At 41.7% G+C, this 16,078-nt stretch overlaps 1 protein-coding gene across 4 annotated transcripts; it reads right to left on the reverse strand.

Moving 5' to 3' along the window:
* Window positions 1-7,722: 7,722 nt before the first annotated feature.
* On the reverse strand, window positions 7,723-12,142 carry LOC148013384 (uncharacterized). Of its 4 annotated transcripts, none has more exons than XM_087667623.1 (6): window positions 11,987-12,142; window positions 11,115-11,165; window positions 10,938-11,024; window positions 10,682-10,857; window positions 8,113-8,197; window positions 7,723-8,029 (listed from the first exon to the last, which is right to left on the reverse strand). In XM_087667623.1, exons 1-6 carry the CDS (start codon window positions 12,027-12,029, stop codon window positions 8,019-8,021), a joined length of 453 nt encoding a protein of 150 aa, XP_087523749.1. In that variant the 5' UTR covers window positions 12,030-12,142; the 3' UTR covers window positions 7,723-8,018. The 4 variants fall into 4 exon arrangements, 3 of the variants coding, with proteins under 3 accessions (XP_087523749.1, XP_087523748.1, XP_087523750.1); XM_087667622.1 differs by having other exon boundaries at window positions 11,115-11,177; window positions 11,987-12,130; XR_015688801.1 differs by lacking the exons at window positions 7,723-8,029; window positions 8,113-8,197 and adding exons at window positions 8,204-8,655; window positions 8,754-8,908 and having other exon boundaries at window positions 11,115-11,177; window positions 11,987-12,139.
* Between the last annotated feature and the right edge of the window lie 3,936 nt (window positions 12,143-16,078).

The following is a 16,078-nucleotide window of genomic DNA, read 5'->3' on the forward strand; positions in this document are numbered from 1 at the left end:
CGATTCGAGATGCAAACTCAAGCGTCCTCACAATCCTCCACCTTGCTCCATCCTCCATAGTCGTGTGCGAGACAAGAGAAGAGAAGAAGAAGATATGAGAAGATGGAGAGCTTCACCTCCAAGATCCCTCACCCTCACACACTCACTCCCTCACACTCCCTCTCTCAAGCACACACAAGCCCTTACCCTCACACATTCACTCCCTCACACTCCCTCTCTCAAGCACACACAAGCAAGCAAAGAGAAGAGAGGAGGAGAAGAAGATGAGTCCACTTTTGCCACATACCAAAGAAGGAGCTCTTCATTCACTTTTCAACTTTATATACAAAACCCAAAATCCCTTTTGGGCGGTCATCCCCTTATTCCCTTTTTTACATGGCCAAAGACCCTTTTTCCCATTGTCCTCCTATCTTCCTGGCTTTCTTTCTACCGCCCATCCACCTTTACAATTTGCACAAGAGGGAGCCTAGCCCTCTTTTACAACACTTTTAGGGGCACCTTGCATTTAAAAATGCGCTTTTGCCATTGACTTGATTTTTGAGGCTGCCCTTGTGCTTTTAGCTATTCTTCATCTAGCTTCTTCCGTTGCATCCACATTCTTGACTTCTTTTTCTTCCGTCTCGAATTGGGGTTAACATCACACTACAGAGACGTGCTTAAAACAAAGTGGAGGCATGTTAAGGAAGTTGTTACTGCATTGGTGAAAAAGCATAGAAGGAGAGAAAGATTGCATGTATCTAGCTTGTCCACTGTTACGGGCAAAATAGTCGATGTATCTAGTAAGCCACGTGCTTCTATGGCTAACCCTATGGTTGCACCTATCGTTCCCACTATTAGGGAAGACATATTAGATGAATTGGCTAAAGGTATGCAAGATCTTTAATTGAAATTGGATGAAAAAGGACAAGAGGAAAGGGGATGGGCATCAACCCCTAAAATAAGAAAAATATGTATGTGTTGTGATAGTTTGCAGTATGAAAGAACGGATTGTACTGCTTATCAAGAGGCCTTGGCACGATAGCTCACCTTTTGGAAAAATGGCAAGATAGAATGCCTAGCTAAGTGGTCTGAAGGCTATGGTCCGAAGGCTACAATATCGATACATGCTTTGCATGTAGCTAAAAAGAGGAAAGTTACAGATAGTAAAATGTTTCACACAAGGCAAGACATTCGTGACATAACTTGTAAGGGAATCGCTAGTAGATGCATATTTAGAAAAAGTGCAAAACATGGATGTACTTGTGGAAGAGAAACAAAAGAGAGATGTGAAAAAAAAGGGGGAGAGATGCGCAACGGAGAGTAGTCCACATCAGATATGGAGGCTCAAGTATTTCTCATGTTCATATTCTTCTATCTCACTTCATCTACCATTCTCTCAATCTACTACAAGTGGTATCCTCCAGTGATAGATACCCTCAACTTAGGGACACTTTACATATGCTTCTACTTTAGATACATACAACCATAGGATATGACTTAGGATATGTCATATCTATCAACACTCCCCCTCAAGCTCAGAATGAGCTTGCACACATAAGACTCCAAGTGCACTCTTGAAGTACTCAAACTTATATTTACCTAATGCTTTGGTAACGATATCAGCAACTTGGTCATTTGTTTTCGCATGGACCAAGTCAATCTCTCGAGGCCCGCATACTAGTCTAGGGGCGGAAGCTTGGAATAGTGATCCCTGGCGGATTACTGGATAGCCTTCGGGCGGATTATGGACAAGCCTACGGGCGGAACTCCTTGTATTTCAAAGATAAAATGATGAAATGATAATAAAGAATTTGTCTGATATTGTTTTTCTATGTCACGTGATAAGATTACGTGAAGGAACCAGTACTTAACAGGAGTAATTAAAGAAGCTGGTTGTTATATGTCAAATTAATGTGTTAGATAATTACATAACTAAAACAAACTGAGGAAAGTGCAGAGGATGGGCCATGGGTCCGTCCTACGATTGGGTGGTCCCGGTTAGCCGGGAACTTTTCTCAAAAATCTCGAAGAACAGCGGGAGGATGAACCCCAGAATCAGCCCTCAACCCTCTTGTGTTCGGCCATTTGTCCCGCCACCATTCAGGCGCTTAGGAATCGGCTCAGCTGAATCAACCATTTGGCCCATCTTACTTGGACACTTGAAAATTTGGCCCTTGGCCTTGCCGAATCGGCCCAACCCCACTCGGATACATTGGCTTGAGACCAAATTCACCATTCGAACCAACTTTGCATTTGGCCCACTTGACTTGGCCCTCAATTGTTCGGCACCTGAACCCATTCAGACGAACCGCTTGGCCCTCGGCTCTTTTTTGATTCAGCCCACTATTGTTCGGTCATTTGGCCCTCGGACAACCATATCGGCTCGGCCGAATTTGACATTCAGATTAGTTGCATTCAGCCCTCGGCCATTTTGATGGGCCGAATGGGACATTCGGCCCCTGCAATTTGAACATGTAGGGTCGAATTTGGATTTTTTTCAAAATTTTAATCTATGGACCCTTATTGACCCCCTGACCAACTATCGTGTGAACCTCCGAAGGCAATACAGATGCTCAAAACACTTTCTGGTGCGAGGAACAAGAAAATCAGCAAAACATGGGGACTTAGAAGCGACTCTAGGTGATCAGCTAGTAGTCCAAGCCGCTAGTAGCACTAGACTGAGTCATAGATCCCCAAACAGATCTCAATCGAGCCAAACAATGTAGCACAGACAATTGTCTTCATCTTCTATTATAGGAAATTAAGGATTTCAAATTAAGTTGTTGAATTGTGTGAAGGTATCAAGGTGTAATTAAAGGTGATATAGGACCTTCTTAGGGATGTTAAGACCAAATTTTACTTCTCCTTAAATGCCAAAAAGGAAAAGGGATACCATTGTGGTAGTGGAAGCTTTTGCCAAGACAATGATGCCATAGCCAAAGTCTCCAAAAATCATTTGTCTCCTATTGTTGGGCTAAAAGATGATAGGGATACCAACTCACTGCCAAAAAGCATAGTCTTAAAAAACAAGCTAGGTGGGACACTAGATAACACCAAATTTGCATTTTCTCTACAATGTGTGGCATTTCTTTGCAAGCGAAATCTGATTTAGGCAACAAAACAAGATCATGAGAATAGGTTGGCTACCTTTCTCAAAGTTATTGATTTTAAACTGCCCCAAGCATGGAGAAAAATTGGATAAATCCTTCTCCATAGAGGAGATTATCTAATCTTTAAATTGAAAATATGAGCAAGGTGGGACACTAGATAACACCAAATTTGCATTTTCTCTACAATGTGTGGCATTTCTTCGCAAGTGAAATCTGATTTAGGCAACAAAACAAGATCATGAGAATAAGTTGGCTACCTTTCTCAATGTTATTGATTTTAAACTGCCCCAAGCATGGAGAATGCAATTGGATAAATCCTTCTCCGTAGAGGAGATTATCTAATCTTTAAATTGAAAATATGTAAGTCTTTGGGGTCAAAATTCTATTAGTGCAATATTTACAATAGTTTTGGAAGCATTGGGGCAATAATTTGTGTGAATTTATCGATGTTGTTTAAACCATGATGGAATCCCTTTCTTGATGAATTAAGACTTAGTTATGCTCATCCTTAAGAGCATTGGCATGTGCTATCCTAGCCACTAGGGGCCTTTCAATGTGCTCAATGTGGCACAAGGCAATGGCAAAGGTGCTAGCTTTTAGGATGAAGTTCTTCCTTCTTAGTTTTTTCCATCCAAAATAGTACAATTTTATGCACATAAGGAAATTTCATGATTGCCATCATGAACGTGAGCTTGCCTAAAGAGTATTCTACAACTTTGGATGGGGAGATTTCCCTCGTTGCTCAATATGGAAGTGGACAAGGTCTACGATTGAGTAAGCAAGAAATTCATACTTGGAGCAATAGAAAATGTCTAAAAGCTACTTTCTTCAATAATGATTCTTCCAATGGTCACCTAAAACTTAGCTCAAAAGGTAAATGTCTATTTCACATTGGTATTGAGGCCTCTATTAAGAGCCATTAATAAGAAGGGGTAGCATTCAAGGTCTCCTCTTAAATGGCTAATATTTTTCATCACAAATGTTCATGGGAAAAATAAAAAAGTTGTGACCACACCTCTAGTCTTTCAATGCCTTAATGAGGAGAATGTGAAACTAGAATGAGTTCACCATTTTATGCTCTATGATCAATGAAAGAAAAGTTGAATTGGTTCTAGTCAACCACTCCCTTGGAGATATACCTTGACTCAATGCCTTCAAATTTATGGATATACGAGGTTTTTAAATACTTTAGTTTTCCTCTTCAACGTGAAGTTATGAGTTTATGGGTCACTGACAAGCTTGCAAGTAAATTGGAGAGATTCAATTCCCTTCCTCTTTCATTGGCATATAAGATGAGTTCACCATTTTATGCTCTTATATCAATGACAGAAAAGTTGAATTGGTTCTAATCAACCACTCCCTTGGAGATATTCCTTGACTCAATGTCTTCAAGTTTATGGAAATATGAGGTGTTTAAATACCTTAGTATATGAGGTGTTTAAATACCTTAGTTGTCCTCTTCGACATGAAGCTATGGGACACCCACAAGTTTGCAAGCAAATTGGAGACATTCAATTCCCTTCCTCTTTCATCAACATTAAGATGATTGTGGTTAAAGACGCTCTCTTCTAGCATTATCTTCATCACGAGTATACTTTCATTGTCAAAAAGTACTTACGAGCAAATGAATAAAACATTCAAGGGATTCATTTGGACCATCAATGTCTGTCATGACTAAACAAGGATATTATGGCATTCAATCATTACACCGAGAGCATATGTGAGTCTTGGATAGGAGGACCTTGACAAAAGGTTCTTCCCAAGTGAATATTATGTATGCCAATTAACCCTAAGCCTCCATGATGTTGATGTCTCATTGCACAAACCCGCATCTTGGGCAAAGTATGGACATCCTACAATGGTTGAATGTTGTTTTCTATTATGAAATCAATCCATAAATCAAATCTTTGTAGCTTTGCCAAGGCCTATTGTCTTCTATTATGAAATCAATCCATAAATCAAATCTTTGTAGCTTTGCCAAGGCCTCCTCAAAGCATGGAGGGCTCTGATTCTAGAATGCAAATGGAGTGGGGCCGCAAAGGGGAGGGGTGATGTTTCCTCCAATCAATACATATTGTTATCTAGCTTTTCCTTCAGGGGTGGTTCGATTCCTATTTGGGAGGACCGCTGATTGACAATAAGGATTCACAACGAGAGCCTTAAGAGAAGGATATATTGCTAAGATGTCAACCGACTCTCTTTCTTTCCATCTAGGAGATTATTGCAAATTTTCGTCTATCATGAAAAGAATGATTGGATCCATAATACCTTTTCTAAATAACACTATTTCAAGTGTTTGGACCACAAAGGGGAAGACTATTATGTACAAGATCCATATAGAATTTGAATGTTCTAGAATTTACATATAGCTTAAGACCAAGGAGGCATGGAGGAGGAAGTGGTGGATGTTCTATTTCACTAGTGGAGTTGGATGCAAAAAGAGTGCGATAGTCTAATCCCTCGCACTAAGCTTCTAATATTGAGTAATGACCATGCATCTCATGAATGTATCACCTTTGTGCCCCTTAAATGGGAGAAAGGAGAAAATTGTTGTGCACTCTATGGTTCAAACTAAGGTGGTTAGAGTCTAGTGATGTTGATGACTCAACCATCCATGTAGTAATGGGTATGTCTTCCCACTTCAAAAAAATTGTTCTAAATACACGAATGTAACCCCATTGTGTGCCTTTGCTGAGGAGACCTGACCAAGGTAGCTTAATATTGAGTTAGAGACTAGTGATGTTGATGACTCAACCATCCATGGAGTAATGAGTATGTCTTCCCACTTCCAAAAAAACTGTTCTAAATTCCTGAATGTAACCCCATTGTGCGCCTTTGCTGACCTGACCAAGCTAGTCTAATATTTACTTGCTTTACTTGCTGAGGAGACCTGACCAAGCTCGCCTGACGATTACTTGCTTTACTCAGAAAAATAATCAGACCATGGAAATGTTATTTTATTTTTGTTCTACAACCATACTATTTCATATTTCATACATGTGCTGTAAAGATTATGAAAGAGGAAACCAATTCATAAAGACGAACAAACTACTCTGCAGTACAAGTCCAGGCCCGTATCTTTTGCTTTCAGTTAGCGTTAAAAAGAGAACAGGTGCTTATATAGCAGCTTTTCATGCCCAATAAACAAGATGACTTAATCCTACATCACATTTCTGAGACAATTTCCAGATCCCAATCATGATAATGCAATTATGATCCATCTCCTTGAGAATGGGCTTAAGGGTAAGTCAACAAAACCGTGTACAAGGGTGGTCCTACACTAGACACTCAGGCCACAACGAAAATGAAAAAATGATGGGCAAAATAAAACAAGTCCTCAAAAAAACTAGTAGCTTCAGTGTGCACACAATGTAAGTAAGGAGTGCATAGGACAGCATCAATTTGGACATTCAAAACAAAGTATGAAAGCAATAAGCTAGCCTTAGACCTCTGGTTTCAAAATGCTAGAAGTTATTGCAAGCATATAGGTCTAGGACAGTCTTGGAACCAAGTTTGTATAACAACAGAACTACAATATTGAGCAACAACAATACTGGTAGTGAAAACTACCAGCCCTCGGTTCATTTGTTAGCCAAGACATCCTCTGGTTTCAAAATGCTAGAAGTTGTTGCAAGCATATAGGCCTAGGACAGTCAGGGAACCAAGTTTGAATAACAGAACTACAATACTGAGCAAAAACAATACTGGTAGTGAAGATTGCCAGCCCTCATTCATTTGTTAGTCAGGGTCTCTACTAATACTGAGCAAAAACAATACTGGTAGTGAACCAAGTTTGTATAACAGAACTACAATACTGAGCAACAATACTGGTAGTGAAGATTGCCAGCCATCGTTCATTTGTTTAGCCAGGGTCCATTCAATTCTTTTAGTACCCTACTGGTAGTGAAGATTACCATCCCTCGTTCATTTGTTAGCCAGGGTCCATTGCCTCAAGTCTTTTAGTGCCCCTTAAGAGGTTTTACTTATCTCATGCCATAGGCTCTACTCTGCAGCATTCCACACAACATGCCCATGTGCAGTGCCAAAAATCATTGGTCTTTTCTTGTTTAGCTCTTTGAAGCGCCTGGACTACTAAACTCCAACCAGAGGTATACTGTGGCTGTCATTTGATTTATTTGAGTTGCAACTTGAAGAGAGTAGTGCCCCTTAAGAGATTTTACTTATCTCAAGCCATAGGCTCTACTCTACAGCGTTCCACACAACATGCCCATGTGTACTGCCAAAAATCATTGGTCTTTTCTTGTTTAGCTCTTTGAAGAGCCTGGACTACTAAACTCCAACCAGAGGTATACTGTGGCTGTCATTTGATTTATTTGAGTTGCAACTTGAAAAGAGCACAGAAAGGAAATGTAACAACTTTTGGCACACTTGAGTCACTCAAAGCTGTAGAGGCTTTTTTCTTTGGGAGTCCCAAAGAAAGTGTTGCATTTTCTTTCATCTGTTCTATTACAGTCCCAACTCTCAACTAGACTCCCACACATGCACATTTTGAAAAAGAAAACAAAAAGAAAACTAGGAAGGTGGAGTTGCTTGTTTTCTTTGATTAGTTCTATGGGAATCAGACAACTAAAATCCACAAAATGCACATTTTAAGTACAAACAATACAGTGAATAGAGTCAATGCAAAGCATATTGGATTTGTGTAAAAGGTTTAGAACATGTGTTACTACTTTCAGATTGGAAAGTATGTTGCTACTTCGGTCTTCCAATAAATGTCTGAAACAATAGTTTCAACTGAAGAAAAGAGTGCCATCTTATTACATCATAACAAAGCCACCCAAGCTCTTGGTTCCTACATTCCAAAAGCTCGAACTACATACTTGGAACTGGACAAGGTAGCCATGACTATACAAGATTGCTAGACGGTGGCAGATCAATAATCACTTGTCCTCATAAACTGGCCTCCTCTCACAGGGTCACTGTAACATTAAGAAAACTGTTAAATATCTAAGTGCCTGAGTAGTAAATCACTTTTGCAGCAGCAAATATTCTCTGAACTTACTTGACGAGGGTCCACGACGACACTCGTTAAGCATGTCAACATAGAACTGACATTTCCCAATGTCACTGCCATAGGCATTAATGCACTGCAGCAATACAAAAGAGAATTGATGAAGAGGATTCCAGCACCGAGCAGGTGAACTAATAAACATAAAATTCACACTGCAGAAACAAGAATAAGACCAAGACTAGAAACAGCTAACCCAGCCTACATACAAACTGGAGACATCAGTATCCACTGAGCAGACACTTCTGGAACAATACACATGGTTCCATATGAGCACCAGCAACAAAATTAGCAATAAACAGCACAAACATTTCCACATCTACCAGAAACCTTCCGAGGCAAGATAAAGAAACTATGGGAATCACAAGACAGATTGCTTTGATCATATAAGTGAGTTGTTGCCAATTGGCAATCAGCAATTGGCCTGACTGAGCTGGAGGTACAGGACTGCCAAAGCCAACATCCACAAATCCAAATCACAGAAGGCTGGATATTTTTCCTGTTGTCTGCTCGCCAGGAGAGTTAGTGTGGAGTTACCTGGAAGCAGGAGTTATCCTCAATTACAAGTTCAAACCTAACCAGGAACTAGTTCATTGGCTATGAGTTAGCAATGCATACTGTCCAAGAAACAATACCTTGCATATAATATAAAGCAGTGCAAGCCCCACTACAATGCTCATTAGAATGCATGAGCAGCTACAATAGAAAGCCAACATCCACAAATCCAAATCACAGAAGGCTGGATATTTTTCCTATTGTCTGCTCACCAGGAGAGTTAGTGTGGAGTTACCTGGAAGCAGGAGTTATCCTCAATTACAAGTTCAAACCTAACCAGGAACTAGTTCATTGGCTATGAGTTAGCAATGCATACTGTCCAAGAAACAATGCCTTGCATATAATATAAAGCAACGCAAGCCCCACTACAATGCTCATTAGAATGCATGAGCAGCTACAATAGAAACTTCCCAGTAAATGTCAGCATGCCAAAATCAGGCAAGGGTACAACGTATTGTGCTACCTACTCATTAAAGTGCCAACAAGCCAGTTACTGTGCATCAAGAGACACCATCCTACAGCTTCAAGAGCAACAACACCTTCCTTACTAATACTATAACAAGTCATGACTGTAGGCTAGACAGTTCAAAAAACATTGAACAGAACAATTGCCCTAATCTTATCAGACAGCCCTAATCACATCTATCTCATATACACACGTCCGCTGACAGCATGTCAAGGCTGGGGATTTCACTTGAATCTAACAGGTGAATACAGACACTACCACCATACCAACAGGTATTAAGAGGGCATATACCGGCCATAGACATACATTGGAACTCCCTCATACCAACCAATGTCAGCAACTCTACATAAATCAGAAAAGGCTGAAAGAAATCCTTCTCTAATCACTGGGAGACACAACAGGTAGGGTTTGATGATTGGTCAAACAAACAGGCAAGCTTTTTACAAGCACAAAATATCAACACATTAAGCAGCTTTACTTCTATAAGTCACAGGCATATCAAAGGGAGAGAGCATCCTCCAAGACTCGAGACAGATTCCTTATTGACCCCATGCTAGTCAGCTCTTTGGATATTAACTGAATATAACCACCACCTTAAGCCCAATGTCATGCTCAACAGTGTCTGATAAGCATGTCAAGGCAGGCCAGGAATCAGACAAGCACATTTTGTTGAATAATGGTTCGTGAGTGCTACACCCAAAATCTCAATAACAAATGTTAGGGTTCATGAGTTAGCCATAAACAGGCATTGGAAACTCCCTCATACCATTAAATGTCAGCAAATCTATAAAGATCAGACAAGGCTGAAACATGCGGTCTCTAATCATTGGGAGATCCAAGGTAATATTTTTGCCAGTGCAACACCGATATACCCTGCAGCTTTTCCAAATAACTTCTCTACACTACAGAAAAATGTCACATTCAAAGTCAAACGGCTAAAATCCAGTGAGATTGGCTTGAATGCACTGCTCAAAGAATGAATTGGGAGTTTCTTTAATTAAGATATCAGCTGAAGCTACATGCTCTAGTTGGGCATTTGTAGACCAAATACACTGTTGTCCGTGTGTAAAAGGCTGCATCCTGCAGCTGTGAGGGGCATATGCTAACTCTTAATTGAATTTCAGACAAAAGCAAATGACATTAACAGCAATCTTCCAGCTCTACATCCATTAGACTTGCCTCTCAGATGGTGTACAATGTCAACAATAAGCTCAGACCACTTTTAACGCTCTATAGCATCATAGAGGCAACCGAAGGTTCACAAAAATCTTAATCTAGAATCACCCCTCAGATAGTGTAATGTCAACAACGAGCTTTCAGGCCACTACATTTAACATTGTAGAGCATCATAGGGGCAGGGGCAGAAAATTTTTCCAAACATGCAGAATCCATACCAATCTCAAGAGAACCTTTTGAGAGAGCTCTTTCGGGAGAAAAATACATGTAGGCAAAGCATTTTACTCCCGAATTGTTGCCTCTAGATAAAAAAAAATGAGATCATAAAAGGCATAATTTCACATCAACATAGGCAGAGACACTCACATCCTGAAAAGCTTTTGACTGGTTGACGCAAGCATCAGCACCACTGACAGTGGTCAAGTTAGGCGAGTCAGCAGCTGCAGGAGCCCCATTTACATGCTCATGGGTTACTGTGCGGGGCCCCATTATACCATCAACAGCCCTATGGGCAATGGCGCTTCCAGTTCCAAAGGCCAGGCCTACAGATTACCCAAGAAACAGAGTTAGAAAGCAATTTGAACAGAAAATATGACGAGCAATACAAAAAAAATCCGCAAACCTTGGGCAATGGTGGAACCAATCCCACCAAGCATGGAACCCCCACTAGCTTGTGCAGGAGCAGGTGGTGGTGCAGGCGCATGCTGAGCTGCAAGCAAAGACAGTTAATGCAGACGTGTGCAACACATTCCCAAATTCAAGAAGAACCAAATAAAACATGTCAGAGGGCAATGCAAACCTGGTGGAGGTGCTGAGCGTGCAGGGCGAGAACCAGAACGAAATGAGGAACCTGCACAGTTAATTGCAAACATTGAACGCAAACGCATTTACAAGGATCAATCTTGGTATGCATAACAGGATCACATCTTGATGAAAAGGCTTAACACCCAAGTATTAAACAACAAGGTTACAGAAACCTGAGACGCAAGCAAGGGACGAACCGTGATGAGAAGGTATTGGCTGATTGCTATAAAAGACAAGATTCAACTAGACTGAAACGCAATAGATATGTCCAGAGTCAAATGGCATCACAAAAAGTTTGGCAAAGTCCCACTACGATCTCCACATTGTTAGTTACACCAGCACAAACGATTCGGCGAGAAAGGGACTGCATATATAACTAGATGTGGTTGGGGCCAGGGGACTGCAAGCCCAAGCAGAAGCTTGTGATATTGAACGTTATAGAAAAACTAGGGAAAACATCGCCTTCTCCCACATGGAAAGACGTTCGATCCTTCTTGCATATTAAGCCAAAGACTTCAAAGAGAAGGGATTCAAAAGTAATGGAACCTGACAAGCATGTGAGGAGTCGCACCGTAGGCAGCGGCACATGAAAACCTGACATGCTTGTCAGGAGCAGCATCGCCAGAAGTAACCTAGCAAGTCAAAAAACCAGATATGCAAGTCTGGCCAAACATGGCTTCTGCGGTCCGAGGCAAAGCTTCCGACGCTGCTGCCAGTCAGCAAGTTTGGAAAGTGTTATAGCTTCCTCTGAGGTATTACCAGGGTTAGGGCATCGACCAACGAAGACTGTTCTGATGCAGCAGATGCAGAGCAGGGGAAGAGAGAGAGAGGGAGATGAAATGAGACAGAGACGAGAGAGAGACGTACCTCCGCTGGAGCGGCCTCCTCCTCCTCCACTGCGGCGAGGCATGTCTTAACGTTGGACGAAGAAGAGGGGGACGAGACAGACGAAGAGTGCTCTAAATCGACGTAGGCCGCAAGAAAGAAACACAAGAATGGCAGATACAACCCTAATGGAAATTGTGTGGGGGCTATTTATAACCAGGCTTGCCCCTTAGCCGACTCCCTTTTCGTCTCCGAAAAGGTTGAAAGAAGATAATTAAAACGAAATAAATTTTTTGCAGGAGTGGCTATGGCTTTTGCCCAAGAATGTTTTTTTTTCATACCAAAAAGAATCTTACATGGTAGTTTTCTTTTTCTTTTTCTTTTTGTAATGCAAAATGTATTACATGATCAAAATATGTACATCGAGTAAGATGATCGGGCTAGGCCCCCCTCACGACTATGTGCCACGGGGTGGTTTGAGTTGGGATCAACGGTTGAGGGGGGCCATGGATCGCGGGGAGGATCTGGACCCCTGCTTTTGGCCCAGGGTAAACCCGGCCCATGAAAGTAAACCCCGCCCACGAAAGTAAACCCCGCCAACGAAAGTAAACCCGATCCTGGGTGTAAACCCAGTTCAGCGCTAAAGGGAACCCGATCCGCCGGAAAAGGGGGGCTATCGATCGATTTGACGGGTCACGCGGCACGTGGATGGGGCCCGCGATTTTCGTCGGGCATGAGGTAGAGGCATCACGACAACCGAGGGGGTAGTACTTCGGACCGGGTTGGCAGGTGTGGCGATCATGGATTTGAGGGGGGGGAGGGGGAGTCGGGCGGGAGGGGGAGTCAGGCAGGTTTACTATTTGGGTCGCCCACCCGACTGGACTCTTGCATGCGAGACCCTGGTTTTTTCCAGGCTTCCATTTTTTAACGTGGACGTCTAAGGAACCCACCTTTGCCATCACCATCGCTGCCCGCCATCGCCATCGCCATTACCATCGCCATCACGATTGCTGCCCACCTTCGCCTGAGGATCGCCATCGTGCACAACACTTTGTGGCAGAACTTGCATTGGCCATCGTGCCGCGTGACCTCGGACTGCTGCACACAGTTTCTTTCCGAACTTGCATGTGTCATCGTGCCATCGCGGTTGTATGACTGCAGGTCCAAAGAATAAGGAGAAGAAGAATTGCGTGCAGAAGAATCGTGGGCTGACTGGGTTGCCATTGTGTGGGCTGCTGAAAGGATCAGCCTTGCATTGGCGGGTGATTGTGCAGCCTTAGCAGTGAAGAGAGAAGAGGTGCATAGCTGAAGCCAATCCCTCAACCGCCATCCCCGAGCGCATCGAATGTATTTTTTCTTGATGATCGCGATGAAGGTTTCCATGTCAACAATGCCCATGAATGTCTTGATTGCAATGCATGTTAATTGAATCTTGTTTTAATGTACATTGTTCGCTCTCCATCTACATTCATGTTTTGTAAAAATCAATAAGAGTTCATTCGTTATTAACCTTCTCATTGTACTTCAAAATGGACTTCATAAATATGAGCGTAGAAAGTTCTCATGTGTTTATGGAGTTTTGGACTATTTCATAATAACAACCCTAATGGGATTGACACACTACTTGAAACCAATGTGGCAATGAGGTTGGGCAAGGTTTATTGGACTAGAGCCAATTGGTTTTTTGACTTTTTTGACTAAGTTGTTGCTCTCCTTATGTTAGACTCCTCCCTTGTTCTACCAGTTGGAAGGTTAACCCTTGTATATCATGTTTGTGTTTTAGTTGGGATAGTGATTCAATGTTGGATAGCCCTATGGTGCTCATATCATGAGTGGCTTTGGGCTTTTGCTAGGCCACTTGGGCCTTTTGCACCCACTTCTTAATGAGATGATGGCTTTGCTACCACGGACTTTTTGCTTGGGATAGTTAAAGTACATATGAGTTATGCCACATTTAGGGTTCATTGGCTTACTTGACTATCCTTGCATGGTTCTACTTTCTATAGGCATCTAGAGGCTACATGGTCCTTAGGCTACACTAGAGCCCTTCCTCTTTCTTGCCCTAGCATCATGATGGGAGCGGGTTTGTAGTCTATGTGGACTATGTTATCTTTCTTGTTTGAGGTCTTATATGCTCTTTCTCTTCCATTTTCTCTTCCACATAGTGGACTAGCACCTTGCTTGTAAGATTGATGATATTAGAGGGTGTTGTGGGATATGTAGAGGATTGATTTTTGCCCTTTGTGTAGCAATATTTTGCTCTATGGGAGCTAGCAAGGCCAACTATGGAGGTCTAGGATAGTACAATGCCCTATTAGGCAATTGGTATGTATTTGCAAGGTACCGATTTGGGTATGGTAAGTGCCATTGGATGTTCTGGAAATAGGGTTGTGTCTAGTTTAGGGCTTTAGTGAGCTTGGCCTTGATGAACATGTCCTTGAAGGGAGTGAGAAGTGGGGCATCTTAGTTACATCTAGCCTCATGAACCATGTTCTTCCCTTATTTCCTAAGCATAGTCCAAAGGCTTACAGCCTCTTCATGTTTGAGATGAGATTGTTGGTCTCATAGATGTGCTCAAATCTCTCTATAAAGCTATAAAAGTTATCCATGCTCTAAACTTCTCTATTTACTTAGCAATTAAGGGAACCTTGCTTGGTATGACACCTAGACCTACAAGCAACATGTTGGCTATCTAGGTCTTGACCTAGAGGGCATTATTGTCACCAAGCAACTTTCTTTGCACTAGATTGGCAGAATTAGTGTGAGAGTTAGTCATTAGATGCCTTATAAGCCAAGCATGCCTATCATTATATGTCCTATAATCCATGCATTTAATAGTAGCCTCATGTAAGCTATGCACTCAAAAGTAGCCTCATGATGTTACCTGTCTCTCATTGGATGTTCTCCTTCTCGTGTTGGGCTTCTAGAGTCAAGTCCGTGATCTTTTTTAAGGTCTACTTGCTCTATGCTACTAGCATCTCGTATTATTGTTTCTTCTATCATGGGGTTCATATTGTCATTAATGTAGGATATGTCTATTAGCTCACAAGTATCCTTTCCTATAGTGGCTCAAAACCTACCTCTACATTTTGTGGAAGCCTTTTGGCATGTCCTTTAGTGATTGTTCCTTCTCCATCATGGAGGTCTAGTTCCCTACTATAGTGACATGGTGGTAGACAAAGTGTCTCTAGCATATTCTCTTGTCTAATTGCATAGGTGCTTGGCCAACTTGGCCTATAATGATTTGAATTGTCATTATTTGTTGTTATTACCAATTATATGTGAGGTTCTTTTTAAGCTTACAAGGTTCAACCTTTATTGGGGTCTTTGGGTTTTCATGTCCTCATGTGCAGCGGGTTCCTTTTATAGCATCATGGATCTTCCCTTAGATGTCTATTGTGGTTGTAGGGTCTTCATAAGTGAACACACACACACACACACACACACACTCCTACAATGATTCTACTCTCTTTCACGGCCCCCAGTTTTACACTCAAGTTTTGATTCTCTGCTCAAAACTTTTGTTTACACTGCATTTATTGTTTCGAGTGTACTCAAATATATCTCACTTGAGTGCTTTAGTCTATTTGGGTTGACTCAGACACAAGCTTAAGAATTGAGTTGAGGGATTCACTTTGAGGTCAAGTGGTGCTTAAACTCAACTATGGAGTTATTAGGTTTAGGGTTTACTCCAAGGCTTAAACAATGGGTCTAGTCTTAAGGGTTGGCTTGGGAATGGCTAAGTGTGTAGCTTGGTTCTCTCAAGTCCAAGTCTACTCAATGGATTCTAAGTTTATCAAGTGGAATCCTATATTGGTTGGTTGAGCTTAGAGCTTAAGAGGGACTTGAGAGTCTCTGTTTGATTGTTTGGTGTGAAGGGTCTTAGTAGGCTCAAGTTCTCTTTACTTGAGAAATAACTTTTTGCTTAGTCAAGGGATTGAGCATAGAAGGTTCTCACTTTGGGCAATAGCATTGGTCAAGTAATAGTTTCTCTTGAGCAATTGAGTGCTCGGAGGGTGTTCTAGTCAGGTCCTACAAACTTAAAATGGTGGGTCAAGCTAGGTGTGGGGTCAATAGTTGAGAGCTCTCTTGAGTGCTCTCTGTGTGAATGGTACATAGTACAGTTGATTGATT

This window comes from Lygodium microphyllum, chromosome 26, assembly GCF_053477565.2.
Source record: "Lygodium microphyllum isolate KBCC chromosome 26, Lygodium_microphyllum_v1.1.10, whole genome shotgun sequence".
Classification (NCBI taxonomy): Eukaryota; Viridiplantae; Streptophyta; class Polypodiopsida; order Schizaeales; family Lygodiaceae; genus Lygodium; species Lygodium microphyllum.

Coding starts and splice junctions, on each gene's coding strand:
- LOC148013384 (XM_087667622.1), bottom strand. CDS start 12,029: ATGCCTCGCCGCAGTGGAGGAGGAGGAGGCCGCTCCAGCGGAG. Junction 11,178..11,986: donor AGGAGGCCGCTCCAGCGGAG/GTACGTCTCTCT, acceptor CAATGTTTGCAA/TTAACTGTGCAGGTTCCTCA. Junction 10,858..10,937: donor TGGTTCCACCATTGCCCAAG/GTTTGCGGATTT, acceptor GGTAATCTGTAG/GCCTGGCCTTTGGAACTGGA.